This window comes from Talpa europaea, assembly GCF_964194135.1.
Source record: "Talpa europaea genome assembly, chromosome: 12".
NCBI classification, from domain to species: Eukaryota; Metazoa; Chordata; class Mammalia; order Eulipotyphla; family Talpidae; genus Talpa; species Talpa europaea.
This window is the reverse complement of record NC_140079.1, coordinates 85,712,853-85,736,736: the sequence shown is the minus strand read 5'-3', so window position 1 is coordinate 85,736,736 and position 23,884 is coordinate 85,712,853. Positions and strand designations below refer to the sequence as shown.

The following is a 23,884-nucleotide window of genomic DNA, read 5'->3' as shown; positions in this document are numbered from 1 at the left end:
CACCACATCCGGGCCTGCCGCGCCTCTGCTGTGGCACTCTGCATGTTGCTCTACGGGAAATTCTCGCCACTTGCCGCTCCCTTTTATGAGACTTGAAGTTTGCAGGAGGAACCAAGTCCTCGCCGTATGCTCAGGGCCTGGGAGGTGCTGGGACTCGGTGGATGTCAGCTGAGTGGAAGGAGCGGACGCTCCGCACTGATTCCTGAGTTGCATCTAGGGGGTGTCACGAGGCCTGGAATGAATGACCCTAACAACAAGAGGGCTAACAAGGATGCGCCTGGTGGGGTGTTATGCCAGCAATAATGATCATGTTGATGTTTATAAAATCTGAGGAAGATGTTTCTCTCATGAAATGGAAAATAGTCCTGTCTACCCCTGAAGGCCTGGTTCAAACAATGTATTTTTTTTAAAGATTTATTTTATTTATTTGTACAAGCACTGGGTACAGTCAGAAGCGTGGGAGGGTGAGAGAATTCACTGAGCCAGAGCGGGGAGCAGAGCAGGCAGAAGGACCGAAGTACACTGCTGAGGGGAGCAGCGGGCGGCAGGAGAGGTCTGCGCGCCATGTGGGACCCTCCTCCGGTGGCCGGGGAGCAGCCGGGGATCGAACCGGTGCTGCAGAGGCTGCAGGCAGCTTCCCAGCCCAGCGTTCAACCGCTGCACCACCGGGGAGGCCCCAAATAATGTATTTTCCTCATTTCTCTAGTTGGAGAAATTCTTTCTCTTGGGCTTCCAGAGCATCTGCTCTTTGCCTGGTCTTTTAACGTGTCCGCCTCGGGTTATCGTCTCCACAAGGCTGTGCCGCCTCGAGGCAGATTGCCGGCCTCGGACCTTCCTCCAGACTAAACCTGTCTTCCCAACACAGGGCAAGGAAAGGACGACCTACAGATTTGGAAGGGTCATTGCCTGGGTGACAGAGACCACACCCAACACAAAGCACCCAGGGCAGAGGATCAAGATTCCCAAACCTCAGGGAACTCACACCTGCATTACCTGGGCTGAGACGTGCGGGTGTTTTGACCATGTTTGTGCCCAGGTGAACGAGGAGAGGGCATTCCAGGCACAGAGAGCCCTGGTGACAATTCCCAGTGGCCAGAAGCAAGTAGATTTACTTCAGAATCACAGAATTAGTACCAACTTGACCCTTCGAACCATCTTTACTCGGCTGTCAGAATAACCTTTCTCAAACTCGAGTCAAGCTCTGTCACTCAGTCCCTTCCTCAAACCCGTCCACGTTCCCCGAGCCCTTGGCATCGGGCCTGACAGTCCAGGCTCCATGTGAGCAGCTCCCCACTGAGCTCTCCATTGTCATCTCTGGTCACACCCCTAGAAGGGGACTTGCTCAGGATTCTCAGCCTGGACCCCATCTCTCCTCATTATATATTGTGTCCTGACAGCAATTCATCCAGGATCATGGGTCCAAAAGTCATCTACGTGTGGCAACTCCTGTATATCCTTCTAGTCTGGACTTCTCTTGTCAGTTCCCGACAAAGACATCCAATTTTATCCAAGGTTTCTACTCAACAGCTTCACTTGGATGTCAGAGACATCACAAACACAGCTCTCTGAGATGCCCATCCCACCCAGCCCCCTTCCTCTGCTTGTCCCCCGCATCAGCAAACCTTTGTATCTGCCCCACCACCCCAGTCACTCCTGACTTCTCCCTCTCTGACCACTCACACAGACACTCCCCGCTAAGTTCTGCTGATTCTACCACCAAAGCTTCTCAAACGTCCCTCCGGTTTCTCTAGCCTATATGTCAGCGCCTCAGTCTAAGCCACATGGGCCACACAAGAGCCTCCTGCCTGGTCTCCTGCCTCATCCATGCCCCTCAGTGCATTCTCAGAGCTCGGGGTGGGCTTAAATGCAAACTGAATCACGCCACTGCACTAAAGTTGGGGTAAAATCCAGGCTTCTAGTTTCAAGGGACTCCCACTGACCGAATGTGGGACAATTTGAGCCCCAAAATAAACAACAAAAGTATTGGAAAATAATAGAAATCCAAGAGTCCCTACTAACAAGTACATAAATAAACGGGCAGGAAAGTGTGCCGTGAGGGAGTGCTGAGGTCGAAGCTAACCTCATGGTAAAGCTCGATTCAATGCAGTCAAGTCACAAGTAGACATTAAATCTCATATTTCATACTCTCTGGATAGGATACGTGCCCGACAGCGATGTATTTCCCTGACTGTTTATCGGGGAGGTCTGGGAAACAGTAAGAGCAGATGGGGGAAGCCAGACAAAATTAAATCAGGAGCAGACAGACCTCGTGGGCCTCTCGTCACACTGAGGACAGGATATCGCTGTTCCGTCTTCCAGCCAGGAACACGTGACCCGTATTTAGTAACGAAGAAACAGCAGGGCCTCCCCGGTGGCGGTGGCGCAGCGGTTGAGCGCTGGGCTGCGAAGCTGCCCGCGGCCTCTGCGACGCCGGTTCGATCCCCGGCTGCTCCCCGGCCACGGAGGAGGGTCCCACATGGCGCGTGGACCATCTCCTGCCGCCCGCTGCTCCCCTCAGCAGTGTCCTTCGGTCCTTCTGCCTGCTCTGCTCCCCGCTCTGGCTCTGGTGAATTCTCTCCCCCTCCCGCGCTTCTGACTGTGCCCAGTGCTTGTATAAATAAATAAATCTTAAAAAAAAAAAAAAAAGAAACAGCAGACGAACCAAATGAGGAACATTCTATTAAAGGGAAGCCCGCATTCTCCCACCGCTTCCGTGCGGTAGACGACAAAGAGAGGCTCAGGAGGCCAGAGGAGCGGAGACCACAAGGACGGGACAATAATGCGACACCACTTCTCCGCTGGCTCCTGGACTGGAGGGAACCACGACGGAAAGCAGATGCCGAGACAACGGAGCAGGCCTGGGCGGGTGGCTCCCGGGGTGTGGACAGCGGCTCGAGGCGGGAAACACACACCCCGAGTCTGTGGGGGGAGCCACATAATGCGTGTGACTCGTTTCCAGCGAGGGCAGCGTGAGCGCGGGGAGCACACACCGCAGAGGGAATGCGAGTCATTTCAACAAGTGGATTTGGGGTAAAGGACAGACCCGTGTCCTGTGGGCTGGTCTCGCAGCTCTTCTCTAGCTTGGAACTCATTCAGCAAACAGAAAGGAAAATTCAGGCTCCTGCCCAGGACACAGGCAGCCGCCACCACCCGGGCCAGCCTCGAGCGCGCCCCCAGCACCCCGGGCTCCGTGGGCTCCGCCAGCACAGGCCGCCTGCTGCTTCCCGCCGCCCCGCGCTCTTTCCCGCCGCCGGGCCTCGCGCGCCTGCTGCCGCCTCCGTGCAGGCCTTCGGGATACACTCACTGTGTCCGTCGGAGTCACTGTCTCAGAATGGCCCAACCCAAGACCTAGTTCGTCCTTTCACAGCATGAGCTCTTCCTCCGCGATACGGTTTGTCAGCTCGAGTTCGGGGAAGGTGGCTTCGTGGCCGCCTCCTCTGCGCCACCCTGCACGCTTCTGGCTCAAAGGTCCCTCTGGCCGAGCTCGGCCAGCACGCTGCTGAACACTTCGCAGGCAGCTGATTTGGGGTGACTTCTGCTCTCCAAGCTGCTGGCAGCTCTCAGAGAACACAAGCGCAGTCTGTCTTGCCCCAAGGACAGGTTTAAGAGTGAAGTCTATGAAGGCTGCGTGGAGTCCCTGCTGCTGTCCCAGTATTTGAAACTCAGAGGCTGGGGGGAGAGGGGGAGCGCCCTAGAAGGACAGGCATGTTAAGGGAGAGACAAGGAATTCAGTGGGGAGACTGGGCCCTCGGAGAGGGGCATGTCAGTTGGCTGGTGCTGGTGCTCAGAGCAGCGTCTGGGTGAGAACGAGAACCGGTCACCAAGGCTGTGGGCACAGGAAAACTCGCTCACAGGCCTGTGTGAAAGGGGAGGGGCTGCAGGATGCAGACTTGAGGGTTAGAGGGAAAAATATCCCTGGAAGCAAAGAAACAGTGTCCAGAAAAGCAGCAGTAACAGGCCACTTGGCTGCTAAAACCCATCCATTTGTGTTTTCATTGTCCTGTTCAAGCTCAGCAATCCAGCACTTGGCTAATTGAGGCAGCCTGGTGGAGGTTAAGGGCTTTGAATCCTGACCCCACATCATGTCTGTGTGACCTTGGGCGGCAGACTTGACTTTCCCAGGCCGCAAGCCCTCATCTGCAGAACAGTCGTGCTGTAGTTATGTGGCTGCTGGCAGGATGACATGAGCTCATCTTGGGAAAGCCCTTTGATCCTTGTTTGGTCTACAGGACCAGGAATGAATGAGCAGAGAATGTACGAGCACAGCAGGAGCAGGAAGCACTGGTTCCTGCTAAGAAGTTTCCTAAAATCAGCCAACAACAGAACTTGAGACAAGCGTCAAAGAGCCGCCTCCACCTTCTATTACATGTCTCCTTCCCTGTCCCGGCCCCTATTTAAAAAGCATACGGTGTGCAGGTTCCATTGAACACTGTCCTTTCTCCAGAGCTTCCTCCTGAAAACTGACTTTCTTCCTGCACCCCAAGTGTGCCCCCAAGTCAGAGGATGCTGGATTTGCCTGCTTGATTGCAAATAAACCCTGTTTTCCAGGAAACCTGGGAGACATCTCAACACAGCTCTGCTCTGTGAATCTAAGGACGAAGCCTCAGGCGACTTGCGCAGAGATACCACTACTATCTGACCATCCCCTCTCTGATGAAAAGAGAGGTGTGTGGATGCCATTTCCCGGCTGCAGAAAGCGCTTCCACAACACAGTCTCCCTCTCATCCTCTCAAATGCCCTGGGAGGTAGATACAGCAGATAACAACACTGGTCCGCATTTATCAAGCATTTACAACTGCCACGCTCTGTAGGAAGTATTTTCATATGTGAGCTCACTTAAACTCACAACATCCTATGAAATGGGCTCAGCTTTTCCATTTTATAGAAGAGATAATGGGGCTCAAAGGAGTTAGAACTTGCCCCAAATCAAAGAGGTAGTAAGTAATGGATCTGAACCTTCATCTGACCCAAAAGTCATACTTTTAACCCTCTATAATACTGCCTCACAAAGCAAGTATGTTACTTGTCAGGCCTCATTCTACCCATTAAATTGAAGCTCAGAGAGGTAAAGTGACTTGTCTAAGGTCTCACAGCCAGGAACTGGCAGAGCTTGGATCCATACCTGGTCCTCCTGGCTCATGAACCTTCAGTGGCTGGGCTGGATGATGTGCTAAGCAGCCATTTCTGCAGTCTACTTGCCTGGCTGGTCCTGCTCAGCCCAGAAAACTAAATCTATATAGGAAGTCCTTCCCTGACACTTTTGGGGCATTCGTTTTTCTGAATCTCAAGAATAATCAGTCAAGAAATTGGGAAAATGGGGAAAGTCTCCTGAGAGACGTATTGCTTAACAATCAAACAGGAGCCATCCTGGGTTGAAGGAATCAAGTAGCATAAAGTAGAAAGCGGGAGAAGGAAATGCTGACACAGGGGACCTAAGGTTAAGGCAGACATTCTGGAACTTGGGATGGGAGTGCAGAGGAGTGATTCACTGCGGTGACAGTGAATCACTTTCACAAATACACTACTAATCGGTCTATGAATGATGTTCTATGAATATTCTATGAATGATGTTCCAAGAAATTATAAGTTTTGGAAACAAATCCTTAAATTGTCATTTTCAGCCCATGATTACATATCGTGCAGTTACTCTTGTTGAATTAGGAGACCTGATTCCAGAGGAACTGGATGAACTTCCCAAGCAACCCAGTGAAGTCACTTCAGGAGTCCATGGGCTGAGCCTGAAGGATTGGCCTTAGCATGAAATTTCTGAGTCAAGTTTCATCTCATTCACTGGTGCAAATATTAATTTTCATTCAGGGAGAATCCGCTCACTTTAGTATAAAAACTGTTTTATATAATCATGACTGAGGAAAGTGGCCACTCCACAAAGGATGCCTGTCCTGGGTGCACCCTGACTTGTGTGCCGTGGGAGAAGCGGTGCAGTAGGGCGGGTTGGGGAGTCAAGCAGGGAGATGTGGGCCTGAATGCTGGTTCTGCCACAAAGACCAGCTGTGTGACTTTGGGCAGGTCCCTTCACCTCTCTGAGACTTAGTTTCTCCATCTGTAAAAACGTTGATAATGAGAGCATCAATGTCATAGGGATGTTGTGAGGACTAAATGAGATAATTTTCATAAATCACAATGCCTGGCACAGAGTGAGCCCCCGGTAAATGGAAGACTATTTCTTCCTAGTATGACCACCAAGAGCAGTGGAAGCCAAGAGCTTTGTGAGAGCCCTTGGATCGCTTCAAAGGGTAGGTTGGCCTTTGGCCTCCTCCTGGTGGGGATTTTCCAGGACTGTGGGAGCCAGCTCAGGGCTGCACCAGAAGCTCCTGGGCCTCCCCACTGCTCAAGCTGCCCTCCCCACTCCGACAGGGCTCTTGGCTGGAAGGCCTGTTATTCATGTGGGTTCCCAGGGGACTGGCAAGTTGGGCACCCAGCTCAAGTAAGCCCTTATAGCCAATGGCGCTGGGGTAACCCCAGGGTGAGGAGGAAGTGGAGGGTGAGGGGGAAGGTAGGGTGGTGCTTTGGCGCCCAGCGGCCCTTCAGGCGCATCCTGGTGCCATGGGAGGCTGGAGGTGGGAAGCCAGGTGGATGCCCTGGAGGGCCAGGCTCTGGGATAGAAGGCGCAGGAGGTAGGCACGCCTGGGGCCGCTGGCAGGAGAGCAAGGCTGGTGCCTGGTGCCGGAAGAGGTGGGCACATTGCCCACTCCTCACTCCAGGAGGGCCTCTGGCATTGAAGCGTCCTCAGGCGCTGGAAGTGGGCCGAGTTGTGTCTGAAGCCTGTCCCACATTTAGGGTGCCAGTGGGCCTGTTGGCTGTGCGGGAGTTGGCAGGATGGGTGCCGTGGTCTTCAGTACAGTGCAGGCTTGCCCTCGAAGTTCCCAGGTAGGTGAGCCAGGAAGCCCGTTCCACCCTTCGGGCTCAGGTGTGAATCTGGATCGTGGTGTGGCCAAGGGGGACCTAAGGGCCCCACCTTGCCTGGGGAGCCAGCTCACCTCCCCTTCCCCTGGGGGATCGTTCTGGGTGCCCTTGGGGTCTTGCTCCCTCCCCCGGGTGCTCTGGTATCTGGGAGCATCGTGGGTCGGGAATTTGTCCGGAGGCCCCTCCTGGGAAGGAGCCTCCTGAGGGGCTCTGTCTTCAGGCCTTTGTCGTGGAGGGCTCTCCTTGTCATTCTCACTCCTGAATCCTGCAGGGAGAAAAGATTCTGGGTAGTGTTTTCTCATCTCCTCACCTTACCCAAGACCATGCCTGGGGAATCCTAAAAATAGCACCACTTGGTGGCCAAGTCGTTGCACAGGACCGAGTTCTGCATTTCTGACAGCAGGCCAGGTTGAGGTGGGGCCTGTGGGAAGCCAAGAGGCCTGCCTTTCTGAAATCTGAGAGACCAGGGCAGCTCTCACACTTACTTGCACTGTGATTTCACACAAATTACGTAACTTCTGCTGTCTCAGCTTGTTCAGCTGTTAGTGGGAGTCAGGATAAAAAAGCCTCAGAGGACTGTGGGTTTGCCCAGGGGATCCTCCCACCATCAGGATGGAAGGACACAGCAGTGATATATTGGATAGTCCATGTCAACCTGGACCTTAAAGAAAAAACCCTTCAACGCTGTCACTACCTAGTGAGTTCCAGCCCCCGCTACTGGGGGTACAGGCCAGAGGTGCGGGGGGCAAGGGGGGAGGTTTGAGCGGTGAGAGGATTCACCAGAGACAGAGTGGGGAGCAGAACAGGCAGATCTACTGAAATACACTGCTTTTCACCTCCATATACTTTTAGTGTGTGTTTGAAATTCTCCATAAGAAAAACTTTCCTTTAAAGTCTGGGGGGTGGGGTGGTAACCAACCCGCAAGGAATAAGAAAAGCTTAACCATGAGCAGGTGCTAAGGCTAATGATCACAGCTCAGTTTTGGATCTTTAGAACTAGGCAACCTGATCCAAGGTCTCTGGCAAGAACCTCCAACCTCAGCTTATTCTGAGACAGTTTCTTTTTCTTTTGGGTCTATTAGGGTTACAAAAATTCTAGGAAGGTATAAAAATAAAAACTGGTAGAATTACTGAAACCCTAGAAAAGTGTAAAAATTGGAACCACAGGAAGGTGCTGGAATAAGGATAAGAAAAAAAACTAAATCCATGGTTTTTGCACATTTATAACCAGTTTTGATGGCGAGGTTTTAATAAGTTCTGTAACTGCCTTCTTTGTGTATGCTTCAAGTGTGTGACGTCGTCAAAAGAATCAGTCGTGTTGAATATGTATTTGCAGTTTACATTATTCAAGATAATTTAATTGCTTAGATTCCTAATGAAAGCCTAAGTCCCCTATGTAAAGGGGACTTTCAAGTTTTATCATTTTTGTTCAACAGAGTTGTGGGGTAAATGAAGTTAAAAATCGGGCTTTTTCCCCCGTCCCACCTGCCACTAGCATGGATGCCTGGGCCAAGGGGTGTGGGCATGGGTGCGGGGCATGCGCACCTTTAATTGTGACCACCTGGGCCCAAAAGAGCACGGTGTGCCCATGTGTAAACACTCAGTTTGTTCCTGGAGGGGCAGGATAAAGGCAGCCCCAGCAGCACGGCCAGAGGACCACTCTGAGGCGAGACCACGAGACTGAGAACACCAAAGAGAGCCCAGAGAAAGTGAAGATTTCTGGAGGCCTGGGGGTGCTCGGTTGCCTTACCTGTCAGCTTCCCTGCCCAGCCCATGCCTGCCTCCCTGCATACCAAGCTCCTTGCCTGCTGTGCCTGTGTACCTGGTTCCCTGAGAGCATTATAGGCCTGTAAAAATCCATGTAGGCCTCCAAGATTCCTTTTTCCGTCTATCCGAATCCACAGTGAACCTGCCCTGTGCATGCTTGCACTAGAAGAGTCTAATAAATGGAACATTAAATAGTTCAGAAGGTGGTGAACACTCATTTCTAGTCCATAAGCCTCTCACATATATATAATAGTCTTCCAGGGACTTCTGACTTCACTTTAAATGAGAGACAGGTAACACATGGCCGAGGCCTGCACCACAGCTTTTCAGAGTGGTTCAGACGAGCTCAGGTACTGGCCGGGGAAGAGGTGGTGGCAGGAGCAGACATCAGGAAGGCAGAGCTGAGCAAGGAGCGCCCATGGCTTGCACAGCCTGACTGACCGGGTAAGCCATCAATCATGGAACAACAGGGACACCAGGCCCTGGAGACACCACAGCAAATAAACCAGGGCCTGCCGTGTTCTTCCTTCCAACCCCCACAGGTCACCCTTCTTCTTCAGCCACAAACAACTTCCTGCCACACTTTCCTCTTCACGCCATTCCCATGAATGACATTCCAGGCCTGACCTCTTTCCTGTCCCATGCTGGATCATTGGTCTCACCACAGAGAAGCCCTGGCTTCCACTCAAGAGGCACAAGGCAAAGATCCCGATCCAGGGCATAGGCACACAGCTAATCTGCACAAAAGTGGTTAGGGGTGTGGGCTTTGGATGAAATGGCCTAGATTTGAATCCTTCCTTTTATCCGTGACCCTGGGCAAGTAATATAACATCATCTGGTCTCACTTTTCTTGTCTACCTAAGAAGAATAAAAATCCCTATTTGACAGTGTTCCTGTGAGAATTAAATGAGATGTCTACCTGCACAGGTAACGTCCATGTATATAAATAAAGGTACTGAGTAACATTAGTGGCTGCTACTGTTACCCTAATATTGCTGTTACTTAGGGTTTGCTTTCTAGAGGCCTTGGATATTTGCTTATGGATATAACCACATATATGAGATCAGACCAATGTTTTTTTCTAAGTATTAACTCACCCTCCTTTTCAAGCCAAGAGACGGTCATTTTTAGTTCACATTTCCTCCAAATCAACAACAGGTAAAAATAAACCAATGAAAATGTCAGAAGAGATCTGGGAAGAAACGTCTCCATTGACAGCAGCTAGTGTGGGCAAGTAGCTGGAATGCAGAGGGTGTATCTGATCCCAGTGGGCTCAGGGTCACTGCTCACAGTCGTGCAAGGAGAGCACCAAAGACTCTCCGGGAACAGAGCGCTATGTTGTTGTTACAACAAACTTCCAGCAGGTGGCAGCAAATTGCTTTAAGGAAAGGGCACTTTTTCTAGTTCACACAAGTTGCTGACGATTTGTGAATGGGCTGAGGAGTTGACTGTGGTCTTTCCAGAGAGCAGGTACCATGCTTTCTTATTTTTTGTGCCCTGAAGATTCCCGTCCCCTGGTTATTCAGGCAAACAATATCTAGGTACAGATGTGAAGGGATTTTGCAGATGTGATTCAAGTGCCAAGTCAGTTGGTGTTAAGAGATTATCACCCAATCAGGTAGCAGAGTTTTCTCCAGGTGATAGCAGAAGTCAGAGATTTGAAGGACAAAAGCAATTGGAAGCCCATTGCTGACTTGAAACCGAAAGGAGTCACGTGATGTGGAACTTGCTGGCCTCTGAAGTGCCCCCAGCTGACAGCCAGTGAGGAAAGGAGAGGCAGGCCTATACTGCAAGGAGCAGTTTGGCCAACAATCTGACCTCACTTGGAAGTGGATTCTTTCCCAGAGCCTCTAGATAGGATCCCAGCCCAGCCAACACTTTGACTTTGGCTTCGTGAGACTGCACTGAGGACCCGGCCAAATCCATGGAATCTGACCTACAGAACTGTGAAATAATAAGCGGGTATTGTTTTAAGCTGCTGCATCTGTGGTCATTTGTTATGCAGCAATAGAAAACGAATACACTTGGCTTTATGAAAGAGCTCAGCTGGAGAGAATGTGAGCATCCCGTCAGGAATGTTGATTTTCTTTGGAAAGATAATGAAATCTGGGACCACAGCAGCAACTGGAATCATCACCTGAGGAAGTTCCAATGGTCCACAGCTATTCTCCAAGATCCATCTGATTTCTGTGCAGGCCAGACTGGTGAGTTGAATGGGGAGTGATCGATCTCACTACTCCAGTTTTTTCATCTCTGACTCTGGCCTGAATGCGTTGTCGCCAAGGGATGTAGTACTTTTACTGGTTTGTTTTCTTTGTAGGGAGGGTAAGTTCTGGAGGCTCACTTAACCCTGCCTACAGGTCAGCCTATGAGTCAGAGAACTCATTGCCTATGGGTGACCTCCAACCTATGGGTAAGAGAACTATTTGGGGAACCACTGCTCATTTTTAATTTATTGCCTCTCAGCTCCAAATTCACCCTCTGTGTCTGCTCTGAAATGCAGATCTCCTTGTACGGAGCGTGATATTAAGCTTTGTCAGTAGAGGACGCTAGAAGGCCACTGAATAAGGAAGTGACCACTCGTCCTGGTTCAAAGGTCCTGTTCAGGTTTCATTTTTCTTGCTCTTGCTTCAGTTTTGCAGGGACACATGACTGTGGGTCCTGTGTCTTAGCTGTGTGTCCAGAATGAGGAGTCCGTTGGGCAGATCACAGCCCCCAGCATGCAACCACTTTGCTGCACCCCTTCTCTGTTGTGACAACATAATTTCCAGACCATACAATGTCTTTGCAGTGAGTGGACTCCTGAATGTCCTTTGCACACTCAACCACCAGTCTTGACCCTCGCATGGCTTTTATTAGCACTGAACTCCTGTCCAGTGAGCTCGCTCCAGCACTGGATTTCGGTAGCTGCCTGGTTTGTGCTCTTGCCAAGTGCACTTTCTGTTTGACTTCTCCAACGGCACGGCTTGCTGCAGCACTTGACCCCTGTATTGGTGCAGCTTTCTCCATCACCATTCACTGAACACACGTACTTCAGTGCTTGATTCCTGCACTGGCAGGGCTTTCCCGGGCAGCATTTGATCCCTCACTGGTAATTTGATCCCTCACAGCCACCAGCACCCAGCTCCTACAGAGTACCCTTGCTACCATTCTTGGCTTCAGGAGTGCTCAGTGATTAGCAGCTTCACCTGACATCCCAGAGGGTGCATTTCCAGGAAACCCCCTGGCTGTGGTTGTTAGTGACCACTCTATCACGTCCATTCAAATGAGGGCCCTCAGCCCTGGTGGGACAGGACTCTTTCTGGGGCACTCTGTTTCATGCCCCAGTAGGTGCTGGTAGTTGATCTCAGTATCTACTACTTCTATAGTCTTTAGCTTCCCATTAGCCAGTTCCTATTATTCCAATCCCCTACTAAATATCTCTTTATTGTTACACTTTCCCATTGTGGCTTCTCCTGATTGGACCTTGACTGACGTGGCAATTGTTATAGGGAGTAATCCCAGAAGAGAGCCACAAAGACGGGGTTTTGCAATTGATTTGGTCATACCCTTGGGCTTGAGCACAATGCCGAACTCCTTGCCAATGGGAAATGGTGTGATGGTCATCCACGCAGCAGGGTCACATTTACTCAGGCTGTCACCTGTGGCTGACTGTGATGACGTGCCGACCGAAGCACGTGCCTCGGGAGCCCAAATGGCTGTTGTCCTGAACTGCTCCACAGTCATAGTTTCTAAGAACTGTAGTGTAGGATGAATCCTTCTTCAGTGCACTTGAGTGCTTACAGAGAGAAAATGACAGGCTCGGGTCTGTTAAGTCTCAGCCTAAATCATAGTCTGAGAACCAGAATGTTTATGTGACAATCTTAAAACATCTTACTTATCCAGGGCCGATACTACTAAAAGTCAAACATAAAATTTAATTGTGAACAGAATGACAATTGAATTCACAGTCTTCTTAAATTTGTCATGGAGAAACTTGGTCATTGATCAAGAAAGGACAGGATTCAGAAATTCTGAATGGGAGACAGTAGTGAACTCCCACGTCATCCTAAGTTTCCATTGCCAGTAAAATGATCTTGCCCTCCTGTGTCTGAAAAAACTAGTTTTCCTGTATCTGAAAACTCTGTGATAACCTCACCTGAGGCAAATACCTTAAAAGAGGATGATCATTCCTTTGAAAATCCACCACAACCAGCATGTTGTCATTAAACCTCTAACTAGGGTCAAATCTCAGCATGTTCCAGAAGGAAACAGCAATTGCAATATTGTTAATGTGTTGGCAAAACCCTAGGAGTGTGTGAGAATGGATTTTAAGGGTGTTAGACAAATGAAAATTGAATATAACACTAGACAGAGTCAAACTCACTGATAGGGGTGCACATACTAGAGATTCCAGAAAACCTGAAGTTTTTGACTCTAAGAAGTTACTTGACTGAAATTTGGACTTGGTGGTCCAAAATTAATGGTCCTAAAGGTAGTGAAGCTGAGATACCCAGAGTTTCACTGGCATCACATAAAAGAAGGAATCCCAAGACTCAGGGTGATAGACTGGATTTATCATATGTTACCTGTCAACTGAATTTTGTGAGAGGATCCACAAGACACTTCCTTTATTAAGGAAAGCAGCACCTCCTTTTCTGAAAAGCTCTCCATTTACTCTCCTTTGTAGGTCAGGTATAACTGTAGGGAATACCACCATTGGGATGGGCTCCCTGATCTCAGTGGGTAAGCTAGGATCCAGGTAAGCTGGATACATTAACGGTAAAAGACATGAGGGACCACGAGGAAATCTGATTTCTTGGTTCATAGAGATTTTTAGCAATGTGTAATTGATCAGTGTTTGAGGAATGAAATAAATGGAAAACCTATTCCAATATTGTTTGATCTAATAGCTTGTTGATCTTCTCTCTAGTTGTTCTAGCCGCTATTGAAAGTAGCGTGTTGAAGTCTTCAACTTTCGTTGAATTGTCTACTTCTCTCTGTAGCTCTGTCAGTTTTGTTTTGTTTTGTTTAAAGATTTATTTTTTTTAAGATTTATTTATTTATACAAGAACCAGGGTATAGGCCAGATGTGCGGGAGGTTGAGAGAATTCACCAGAAACAGAGCAGGGAGCAGAACAGGCCTATGCCATGAGGGAGGCCATAAAGATTTATTTATACATACAAGAACTGGGGTATAGGCCAGAGGGTGGGGGGGTGAGAGGTATAGACCAGAGATAGAATGAGGAACAGAACAGGCAGACTGACTGAAATACACTGCTGAGGGGAGCAGCGAGTGAGACAGGAGAGGTCTGCTGCATCATATGGGTAGCTCCCTGGCCGGCTGTGGATTGAACTCATGCTGCAGAGGTGGCAGATAGCGTCACAGTGCCCTTGCACTGCACCACCAGGAAGGCCCTCTCTCAGTTTTTGTTTCATTTATTTTGGGGGTTCTATTGTTAGGTACATATATGTCTATAATTATAATAATTATAATATCTTCTTGGGCCTCCCCAGTGGCGCAGCGGCTGAGCGCTGGGTTGCAAAGCTGCCCGCAGCCTCTGCAGCGCTGGTTCGATCCCCAGCTGCTCCCTGGCCAGCGGAGGAGGGTCCCACATGGCACGCAGACCTCTCCTGCCGCCCGCTGCTCCCCTCAGCAGTGTACTTCGGTCCTTCTGCCTGCTCTGCTCCCCGCTCTGGCTCTGGTGAATTCTCTCACCCTCCCGCGCTTCTGACTGTACCCAGTGCATGTATAAACAAAACAAACAAATAAATAAATAAAACATGCCTCTATAAAAAAATAATTATAATATCTTCTTGATGAATCAAATGTTTTGATCATTGTAAAATGTCTTCTGTCTCTAGCAATAAATTGTGTCTTAAATTCTATTTTGTCTGATATTAGAATAGCCACTCCAAACCTCTTAAGGTTAGTTTTTTTTACTTTTGTATAGGATAGCTTACTCTATTCTTTTACATCTAGTTGTGTCTTTGATTATAAAGACAACATATGGTTGTAGCCTTAAAAATTTTTTTAATATACATTCTTTTAACTCTGCTTTTTCACTGGCATATTTGGTCCATTTACATTTAATGTACTTAATAAGACAGAACTTATATTTTCATTTTGCTATTATCTATATGCCTGATATCTTAAATATTATAATGTGGTAACTCTGAAAACCAGATTCCACTCCTCTCCAGGTTTTGTTGTTGTTGTTTGTTTGTTTGTTTGTTGTTCCTAGACTAATTCTGTAAAGACTGTTATTCTTTGCTGTGTGGCCACTAAAGTCTCAGTTCAATTAGCTTTGCGGTCAGCTAATGACTGGACAGAGATTTCTTTAAATGTCCTCAACCAATAATGTCTCCTGGCCTTTTCTGAGGGGCTTTGTGTGTATGTAGGCTCCCAACACTACTTTAACCTTCACTTCCCGCTTGGATAAAGCCTCAAGGTCAGCCAGAGTGAGAACTTTGGGTCTTCTCAAGTCTTTTCTGGGCAAGCACATAGTCCTATATATCCTTGTAACCTTCTAGGAATTCCCAGGAATATGTCAGAACTTTTCAATGTCATTCCCTACTTCTTTTTTCCTTTAAAGCTTTTTTTTTTTTTTAAAGCTTTATTTTATTTATTTATTTATACAAGCACTGGGTACAGTCAGAAGCGCGGGAGGGTGAGAGAATTCACCAGAGCCAGAGCAGGGAGCAGAGCAGGCAGAAGGACCCAAGTACACTGCTGAGGGGAGCAGCGGGCGGCAGGAGAGATCTGCGCGCCATGTGGGACCCTCCTCTGGAGGCTGAGGAGCAGCCGGGGATCGAACTGGCACTGCAGAGGCTGCGGGCAGCTTCGCAACCCAGCGCTCAACCGCTGCGCCACCGGGAAGGCCCTAAAGCTTTTTTTCCTTGTCTTTCTTTCCTTTTTTTGGGTCAGTTTCTTGTTATCCCCAACTTGTGCTATGCCTCCTTGGACAGCTGTAGGGTTAAACAATCACCACTGATTATTTCAACAAATGCCTTAGGGCTATGGCTGTTAGCACAGGGAGAGTTCTGAGCCAGGTCAGATAAATACAAACCCAAGTACAGAACTATTCAGAGATCTACCAGACAAGACAAATAGTGACACTTCTCCCGGGTGCCTCAAACCTGTCATGCCCCCTCCAGTGGCTGCTAGGCAATTGTTTTTCACAGTTCCCTCAGTTATGTGGCTTTTAATTGCTGTGAACCTGGGAAGAGTAAGTTAAAACTGCAAAGTTCATTGCTCTACCTAAGATTAAGAAAGATTTTATTAAATACTTCTAGCCTTTTGGTTAGTTTCCATAGTTCTGAAAAAGTTGATTTTGGGCCTCCCTGCTGGCGTAGCTGTTGAGTGCTGGGTTGCGAAGCTGCCCGCTGCGCCTCTACAGCGCCGGTTCCATCCCCGGCCACCGGGCGAGGGTCCCACATGGCGTGCAGACCTCTCCTGCTGCCTGCTGTACTCCCCTCAGCAGTGTCCTTCGGTCCTTCTGCCTGCTCTGCTCCCCGCTCTGGCTCTGGTGAATTCTCTCGCCCTCCCGCGCTTCTGACTGTACCCAGTGCTTGTATAAATAAATAAATAAATATTTAAAAAAAAAAAAAAGCTGATTTTGACAACTTTTGCCAGATTTCTCATTGTTTTTATGGAGGAGTGGAAGGTTTTTACTCCTTCACTCTCCTGCTTGAGCTATAAAACAGGAGAAACCCTAAACCTGGTAGCCAAAATCCTGACTTCTGTCGCCACTTTGGAGAGTCACAGCTTCTCACCAGTTCCTGTACCTAGCTCAGTCATAGACACAGAGCACTCTGATTGAAGTTGATACTGAGTCTCCTCAAGGAAAGCCCAGGTAACAATGCTGCAAATACTCATCGTAAATCTTCCTCAGAGCCATCCCAAAGGGACCTGTGGCCATTTAATAGGTTGTCTGTACATTGGGGAAAAGGATGATATCCAAACCGTTCTGAGATTACCAGACATTATTCTTGGGCTCCATTAAAGTAGAGGCTCACAGCCATCAACTGGTAGATGGAGTCTTAAACTCCAGGTCAATTCGGCAGGCCCAGTTGGCCCATGACCATGATTATTTCCTCAATATCTGAATTTATAATTAGAATAGACGCTTGGTAATTAGTATAGTCATTAATAAGGGACTCAAATATACTGAAAGAAATCTTATAACACACCAAAAATATGCTATGAAAGAAATCAAGCCACTTAATGTAAATTTAAAGGACAAATCCAGAAGACCTTAAATGAAAATAGCAGGGACCCCAAAAGAATAGTAATAGAGAAATTTGAATCTGAAAGTGAAAAAAGTCTTGCATGAATAAAGATAGGCATCTGGGCATATATTGACAAAATTCCTGAATTCAGAAATAGAAAGAATATAAGCTTCCAGATAGAAAGACAAGGTTATTTATAAAGGAATGAAAATAAGACTAGTTTAATACCATCCATCTTCAATACCAAAATACTAAGACTAAATTCTCTAAGCAGTAGAACACAGACAGCTAGAGAAAAGGAACATTACCCAAGAATAAAAACCAGCATCATGTCACTTCCCAACCAAGGCAAAACGAGGTCATCCTCAGCCACACGAGGCGCACACCTATGCCACGCCTTGCCTCACCTGTGGGAAGTGTCCAAAGGTCCTCAATATATAGTGACTGAGAGTGTGAGAATGAAAGACAAAGAGGGGAGGCAGCAGAGGTGAGCACTGACCCTTGCAATACATAATGTAGTTTATTTTCATTTTTTAAATTATTTTTATTTATTTATGCATACAAGAACTGGGTGTAGGCCAGAGGTGCTGGGAGGTGAGAGGATTCACCAGAGACAGAGTGGGGAGCAGAACAAGCAGATCTGCTGAAATATACTGCGGAGGGGAGTAGCATAGTATAGTTTATTTTTTTTTATTTTAAAATTTATTTATTTATGCATAGAAGAACTTGGGTACAGACCAGAGGTGGGGAGGGGGTGAGAGGATTCACCAGAGACAGGGTGGGGAACAGAACAGGCAGATTGACCGAAATACATTACTGAGGGGAGCAGCAGGAGAGACCGGAGAGGTCTGCTGCACCATGTGGGTAGTGCACCTGGCTGGTCGCGGGATTGAACTCCTGTGGCAGGGGCTGTGGATAGCTTCTCTGGCTGCGTCTTAACCCCTTGCACCACCAGGAAGGCCCAGCATAGTGTAGTTTAAATGGAAGAAGACTGCCTGCATTTTAAGTGTTAAGGATTCCTTTGCAGAGATGATTAATGGAAACCCAAATAATAGACTAGAACAACAACAACAACAAAGTGTAAGTGGGGGATGGGGAGGGGTGAAGTTAAAAGCATTTGAAAAGTATCATCTTTCATGAGGAGGAGGAGTGAGCAAGTAAAATTTGGGGTGAAGGAGTGGGATTATTACTAGTGCCACCTTGTGTCCCTACAATTTAGGAACAATTGCCATTGGAAAGAGAAGATAAACACCAGCAGGTTAACAAAGGAGGAAAAAAAGGGAGAATAAGTAGGAACTTGACCAAGCCCACAAAAGCAAACAGGAAAACATTACTGAAAAATAAATAGTAAATGTAAAGTAAGGTGAAAGAGGAAAAGCATAATCATAATAAATGTCACAGGCTAAATTACCCTATTATAAGACAGAGCCTATCAGACTAAATTACTATTGAAATCTAGCTATAAGCTGTTTAGAGGAAATGCACATAAAATGACAAAAGACATTTCAAGTAAATTGATGGGCAAAAAATATTCAGGCAAATGCAAACAAAAAACATGATGGAGGGAGTAGGTTTTGTGGAGATTCTGGTTTTCTGGGCAGTGGTTATGACAGTATTTTGCTATATATATATACACATATATATTTTAGGATAACTCTTTTTTTAAAAAAAAATTATTCATCCATGCATACAAGAGTTGGGGTACAGGCCAGAGATGCGGGTGGTGAGAGGATTCACCAGAGACAGAGTGGGGAACAGAACAGATTGACCAAAAAGCACACTGCTGAGGGGAGCAGCGGCTGAGTCAGGAGAGGTCTGCTGTGCCATGTGGGCTGCTTCCTGGCCAGCCCGAGATCAAACTTGTGCTGTGGATTGCTTCATAGTGCGGTGCTTAACCCCTTGCGCCACCAGGGAGGCCCCCTTTATATTTTGTAAACTACTTTTCTGTGACTGTTCATGCATGTGGATATTTTATAATTGTGATAAGAAGGGCCCTTGCTCTAATGTCCTCAAATGTCCATATGCTAATCCCCAGAATGTGTGAGTAGCCACTGCATGGCAGGAGGGAGCTTGCAGGTGTGATTAAGTTAAAGACCTTGGGATGGGGAGATTATCCCGGATTATCCAGTGCGTTCAGTGTAATCACCAAAGAACCTGTTCTGGGTCTGGTCAGAGGAGATGTGACTAGGAAAAGGGTCAGAGAGGCAACGCTGCTGCTCCAAAGATGGGGGGTTGGAGAGCTTCCGGGAGCTGAAAAGGGCAAGGAAAGGGATTTTCTCCTACTCACACCTTGGTTTTAACCCAGTGAGTCCCATTTAGACTTCTAATCACAGAACTGTAAGATAAGGAGTCTGTGTTGTTTTAAACCACTGCATTTGAAATAATTTGTTGCAACAGTGTAATGTTGTTACAACAAAAAGGATTTTTAAAGCTGCCTTATGACTGCTGGCTTCACTTTCTCCCTCTTTTCTCAGTTTCACTTTTAAACTAATCTAGTTTTCTCATTGGCCATAATTTGTGGGTCAAAGGTCATGGGGAGAACCTACCTGGAAAGAGCACTAAACTTGAAGATAAGGGACCAAGCTTGTAATTCTAGTTTTACAATAACTTGCTGTGTGACTCTGAGCCTATTGCTGTCCCTGTCTTAGCCTATAACATCAATGATTTTAACTGACAATTATAAATTGAACAAAATAGTGGGTGTTGTTCAGAGGGCTGGTCCTTCCCCAATCAGCCTGCTTAAATACACAGATTTACCTCTTTCTGTTTAAACTTCAGTTCACTGAGAGAATATTCAATCTGGAAATATAAAATATATTCCAAATATACAAATTTCAAGTCATTCCTTGTTACCTGAAACTGTAAAATTAAAAAGGCAGCAATTAGAGGGCATGAGACTTGTCCCAAAACAACCCATCAAGAGAATGAATCCTAAACCATCTCAAGAGAACAAGGGAGTTACGTAGACTACCCAGTCATAGAGGAAGTCGTTTTATATTATTTTAAATGTCACTTATTCCCTAGTCAATGATGGTGAGCAAGAGGAAAACACTGAATTTTATAATTTTTCATAGGTTTATAGATATGGCCAAGCTGCCAAGTCCGTGGTGGAACCTCATGGCAGAACACCAGGATCCTGTTGTGCCCTCTGAGTCCCAGGGCATTGTGGGTCTCTGAGGTGGTGTACTCACTCCCAGCATGACCCCACCAGCCATGGGCTCACGTAATCCCTGCTGTTTCAGTTCACTTTTATTGGGTCTGGTTTCCAAATTCCCAGGTGAGATCTAATGCGAGGGAGGTGCGATCCAATTGGGCAGCATTTCCAGGCCCAGGGATCAGAGGCCCTCAGGCCAGTCTGGAGGAGTCCTCTGGCATTCTGGGTAGGACAGGGGTTATGTGGGCTGCCTGGTGAATTACAGGATGAGCAGCATCCCCTGGCCCTGTGAACCATGTGCCGGTAGCATCCTCAGATGATGACCAACAAATCTGCCTCCAGAGCTTCCTGAATGCTCAGACCCAGTACTCCCCAGGAGGGTCACTGCTATGGAAAGGCGGGTCCAGATGCAGACCCCCTGAGCCACCTGGGGATATGGGAGGAGGAAAGTGGGTTATGGTATCACTGGACCCTACATTCAGAAGGGACAGCAAATGTGGCTGCCACACTAATTTGGGGGACAGCTCTCTAGGCCAAGGTCTTGATTTCATTAACTGGAAGTGCCTTCACTATGGAGAATTCTGGGTTAAGTTATTTAAATTGTGAGAAAGTATTGTACAAGTAAAGGCATAGTTATGGAAGGGAATTGATTTTATTTTGTCATAAAAGCAGTAATGTACATTGGAGAAAGTTAAAAAATACAGATAAGGGCCTCCCCTGGTGGCGCAACGGTTGAGCGCTGGGCTGCGAGGCTGACCGCAGCCTCTGCAGCACCGGTTCATTCCCCGGCTGCCGGCGAGGGGCCCACAAAAAAAAAAAAAAAAAAAAGAAAGAAATACAGATAAGCAAAAATAAGACTAACACTATATTCCTCCCACCTAGGGATTCCTGTTGCTAGCACCTGAATCAATTTTTTCTGTCTCTTCTAAGAGCTTGGCATAGGGCTGTGGCACTGAACATTGTCTCCCTGATTTGAAGGAATGGACAGAAATGACTCCTTGCCTCTAAATTAGGAGGATGGATGAAGAAAACTTCCCTCTAAAAATAGTCAGGCAGGGCCTCCCTGGTGGCGCAAGGGGTTAAGCACCGCACTATGAAGCAATCCATATCCTTTGCAGCATGAATTCAATCCCCTGCTGTCCAGGGAGCAACCTACATGGTGCAGCAGACCTCTCCTGACTCTCCCACTGCTCCCCTCAGCAATGTACTTCAGTCAGTCTGCCTGTTCTGTTCCCCACTCTGTCTCTGGTGAATCCTCTCACCACCCCTTCCCCCCGAATCTCTGGCCTGTACCCCAGTTCTTGTATGCATAAATAAATAAATCTTTTAAAAAAATAAATAAAAATAGTCAGGCAGTGGATAAAAGCACAGCCTCTGGCATGCGTGTGTGTGTGTGTGTGCGTGTGCATGCACGTGTACCCACACGAGTTCTTTAGAGCCAAATATATATAGTCTTTAGCCCAGGGCCAAGCATGTTATATACACCCTATAAGTGGGAGACTTTGTTATCATATCCTGTCCTTGTTCCCCAAGTGGTTCAGAATCCACATCTCAGGCCTCCCTGGTGACTCAGGGGTTAAAGACACAGCACTATCAAGCTATCAGCAGTCACTGCAACATGAGTTCGAGCCCCGGTCAGGGAGCTGACCCACATGGTGCAGCAGACCTCTCCTCTCTTGCCTGCTGCTCCCTTCAGGAGTGTATTTCAGTAGATCTGCCTATTCTGCTCCCCACTCTGTCTCTGGTGAATCCTCTCACCCCCAGACCTCTGGACTATACCCAGTTCTTGTATGCATAAATAAATCTTTAAAAAAAGAATCCACATCTCCTTTCCCCCAAATTCCAAATCCCTTAGTCCAGTTGTTGTTCTTGAAGTCTAGGCAGAAAGTGCCTCCTTTGAACAGACCAAAAAAGTAGTGAGATTCCTTTCTCTGGAAGAACACCCTTTTCAAAGTGGTCTTTGAGTTCAATTTTGAAATTGCCAAAAGAAAAGAAAAAACAAAACCATCAAATCCACAAACCCGATTTCATTAGAAAGTTGGGAGGGGGCCCCCCTGGTGGCTTAGGGGTTAAGTCTCAGTACTATCACCAGGCAGGGAGCTAACCCACTTATGGAGCAGCAGACCCCTCCTGTCTCACCTGCTGCTCCCCTTAGCAGTGTATCTCAGTAAAAATCTGCCTGTGCTGCTCCCCACTCCATCTCTGGTAAATCCTCTCACTCCCCACACCTCTGGCCTGCACCCCAATTCTTCTACACAAAAATAAATAAAATCTTAAAAAAAAAAAAGTTGGGAAGAAAAAGAGATCTTGAAGATAAGGAAATGGAGCCAGAGAAGGTAAGAGACACATTTTGGTAGCACAGTCAGTCATCACCCCATGTGGCTTTCAACTCTGGAAGGCCACTAATGAGCTAACAGAGCAGGGGTCCCAGGGATGGGCGTTGGTTCCGCCCTTGCTGCTCCACGCACTAGCTGTGTGACCCTCAGCAAGTCACTTTACCTCAATCTGCTTGTCTGTGAAGCAGGGATAACTTCTTGCTGGATAGGAGCAAGGAACAGAGAGATTGTAAATTTACTTAGTCAAGTGCTGACACATAGCAGTGACTCAGGCTGGCAATTTTGGATCAGGGGACCTGCTGTTAGTCATTATATGCCCAGAGAGGAAGGAGCTTGGGACAGGGAAAGGTGTCCTAAACAGGAGATCCATCTTGGGGTGCTCTAGTCTCCATTTTGGGAAGGAGAGTCTTCAATTCTATTTCCCAAGTGGCTACAAACTGCTTCAGGAGGGTGCCCAAAACAGGGACCACTAAAATATTGCTGTAAATGATAGAGGAAATTTTGCATCTGAACTGTATTTGAGAGCACACACTCTGGAGTCACACAGTGGATTCAAATCTGCTTCTACTACTAACTGTGGGCCCCTGACATGTGATGTAACTTCTCCATGTCTGTCCTCCCACCTGTAAACTGGACATAACAATAGTACTTACCTCCAACTGTTGACATGATTCTGTGAGATTATGCATGTAGAGCTCTTAGAAAACCACCTGGCTCAATGTTAGCTACTTTGTTCATATGGCCCAAACTCAAGCTGAGATCTAAATTGTTGAGAGTTAGGGCTGAGATTCTCCCCACTTTGAGTAACACCAGAGGGACCCTAATTGCCTTTGAGGGAGGACAGTTGTGGCTAGCTTCACTTTTGGGTCCAAGCTGAACTGCACAACTATGAGAGGAGAGGGCCAAGGTGTTGAACAACAGTATAGCCATTGAAAACGGTTTTGTTTATTTGTCTTCTGAGGTTTAAAAGTAAGCTTTTATTGGAAACGGGCCCTGAGTTTAATGCGCTATGAAAGTCTACAGTGAAAAAAGTGGAATAAGAAAGATCTGACTGGGTGGCAGAGCGTCTTGGCGAAGGTCCCCTGGTCAGGGAGGGGTGGGGGGTTCTGCTCATGCCCCAAGACTGGACCCAAGTCAAAGGCAGCCTGAGAGCAGGCACCTGACTGATATTCCAGGACCCATGGGACTGTGCAGCACACAGCAGAAGCCACCGAGAAAGCCCCAGCAGTGACTGAGATGGGATTTTTGTTTAGAGTCCCAAATCGTCTTACATTTGAGTATGTGCGTGAAGGGGTACCCAAAACAACTTAACCAGTCTGGTACCTACAGGTTTTGGACCAGAGATAGAGTCTTCTCTGAAGCCTACTCGTCCATTTCCTACTCGTATACGTCCAGATTTGGCAAGTCTTTGGAATTCAGCCTTAGGTTAAGTAGAGATTCTGTCACTAGTTGCATGACCCTGGACAGATTACTGTACTTAATTTCTTTGTAC

General features: G+C 47.6%; 2 protein-coding genes across 2 annotated transcripts in view; both read right to left on the bottom strand.

Annotated features, from left to right (window-relative positions):
• ZNF629 (zinc finger protein 629) overlaps nucleotides 1-1,024 on the bottom strand; it is a gene marked incomplete at both ends in the record, with an annotated part of 31,735 nt that extends 30,711 nt beyond the window's left edge. Inside the window, one exon of the mRNA XM_084250194.1 lies at nucleotides 994-1,024. Coding sequence (XP_084106320.1) covers nucleotides 994-1,024 — 31 coding nt within the window. The remainder of the gene's footprint in view (nucleotides 1-993) is intronic.
• A 5,970-nt stretch (nucleotides 1,025-6,994) lies between these two features.
• The window catches only part of BCL7C (BAF chromatin remodeling complex subunit BCL7C), a gene marked incomplete at its 3' end in the record, with an annotated part of 29,433 nt that continues 12,543 nt past the window's right edge, over nucleotides 6,995-23,884 (bottom strand). Inside the window, exon 6 of the mRNA XM_084249360.1 lies at nucleotides 6,995-7,189. Within this exon, the coding sequence (XP_084105486.1) occupies nucleotides 6,995-7,189 (195 nt within the window). The remainder of the gene's footprint in view (nucleotides 7,190-23,884) is intronic.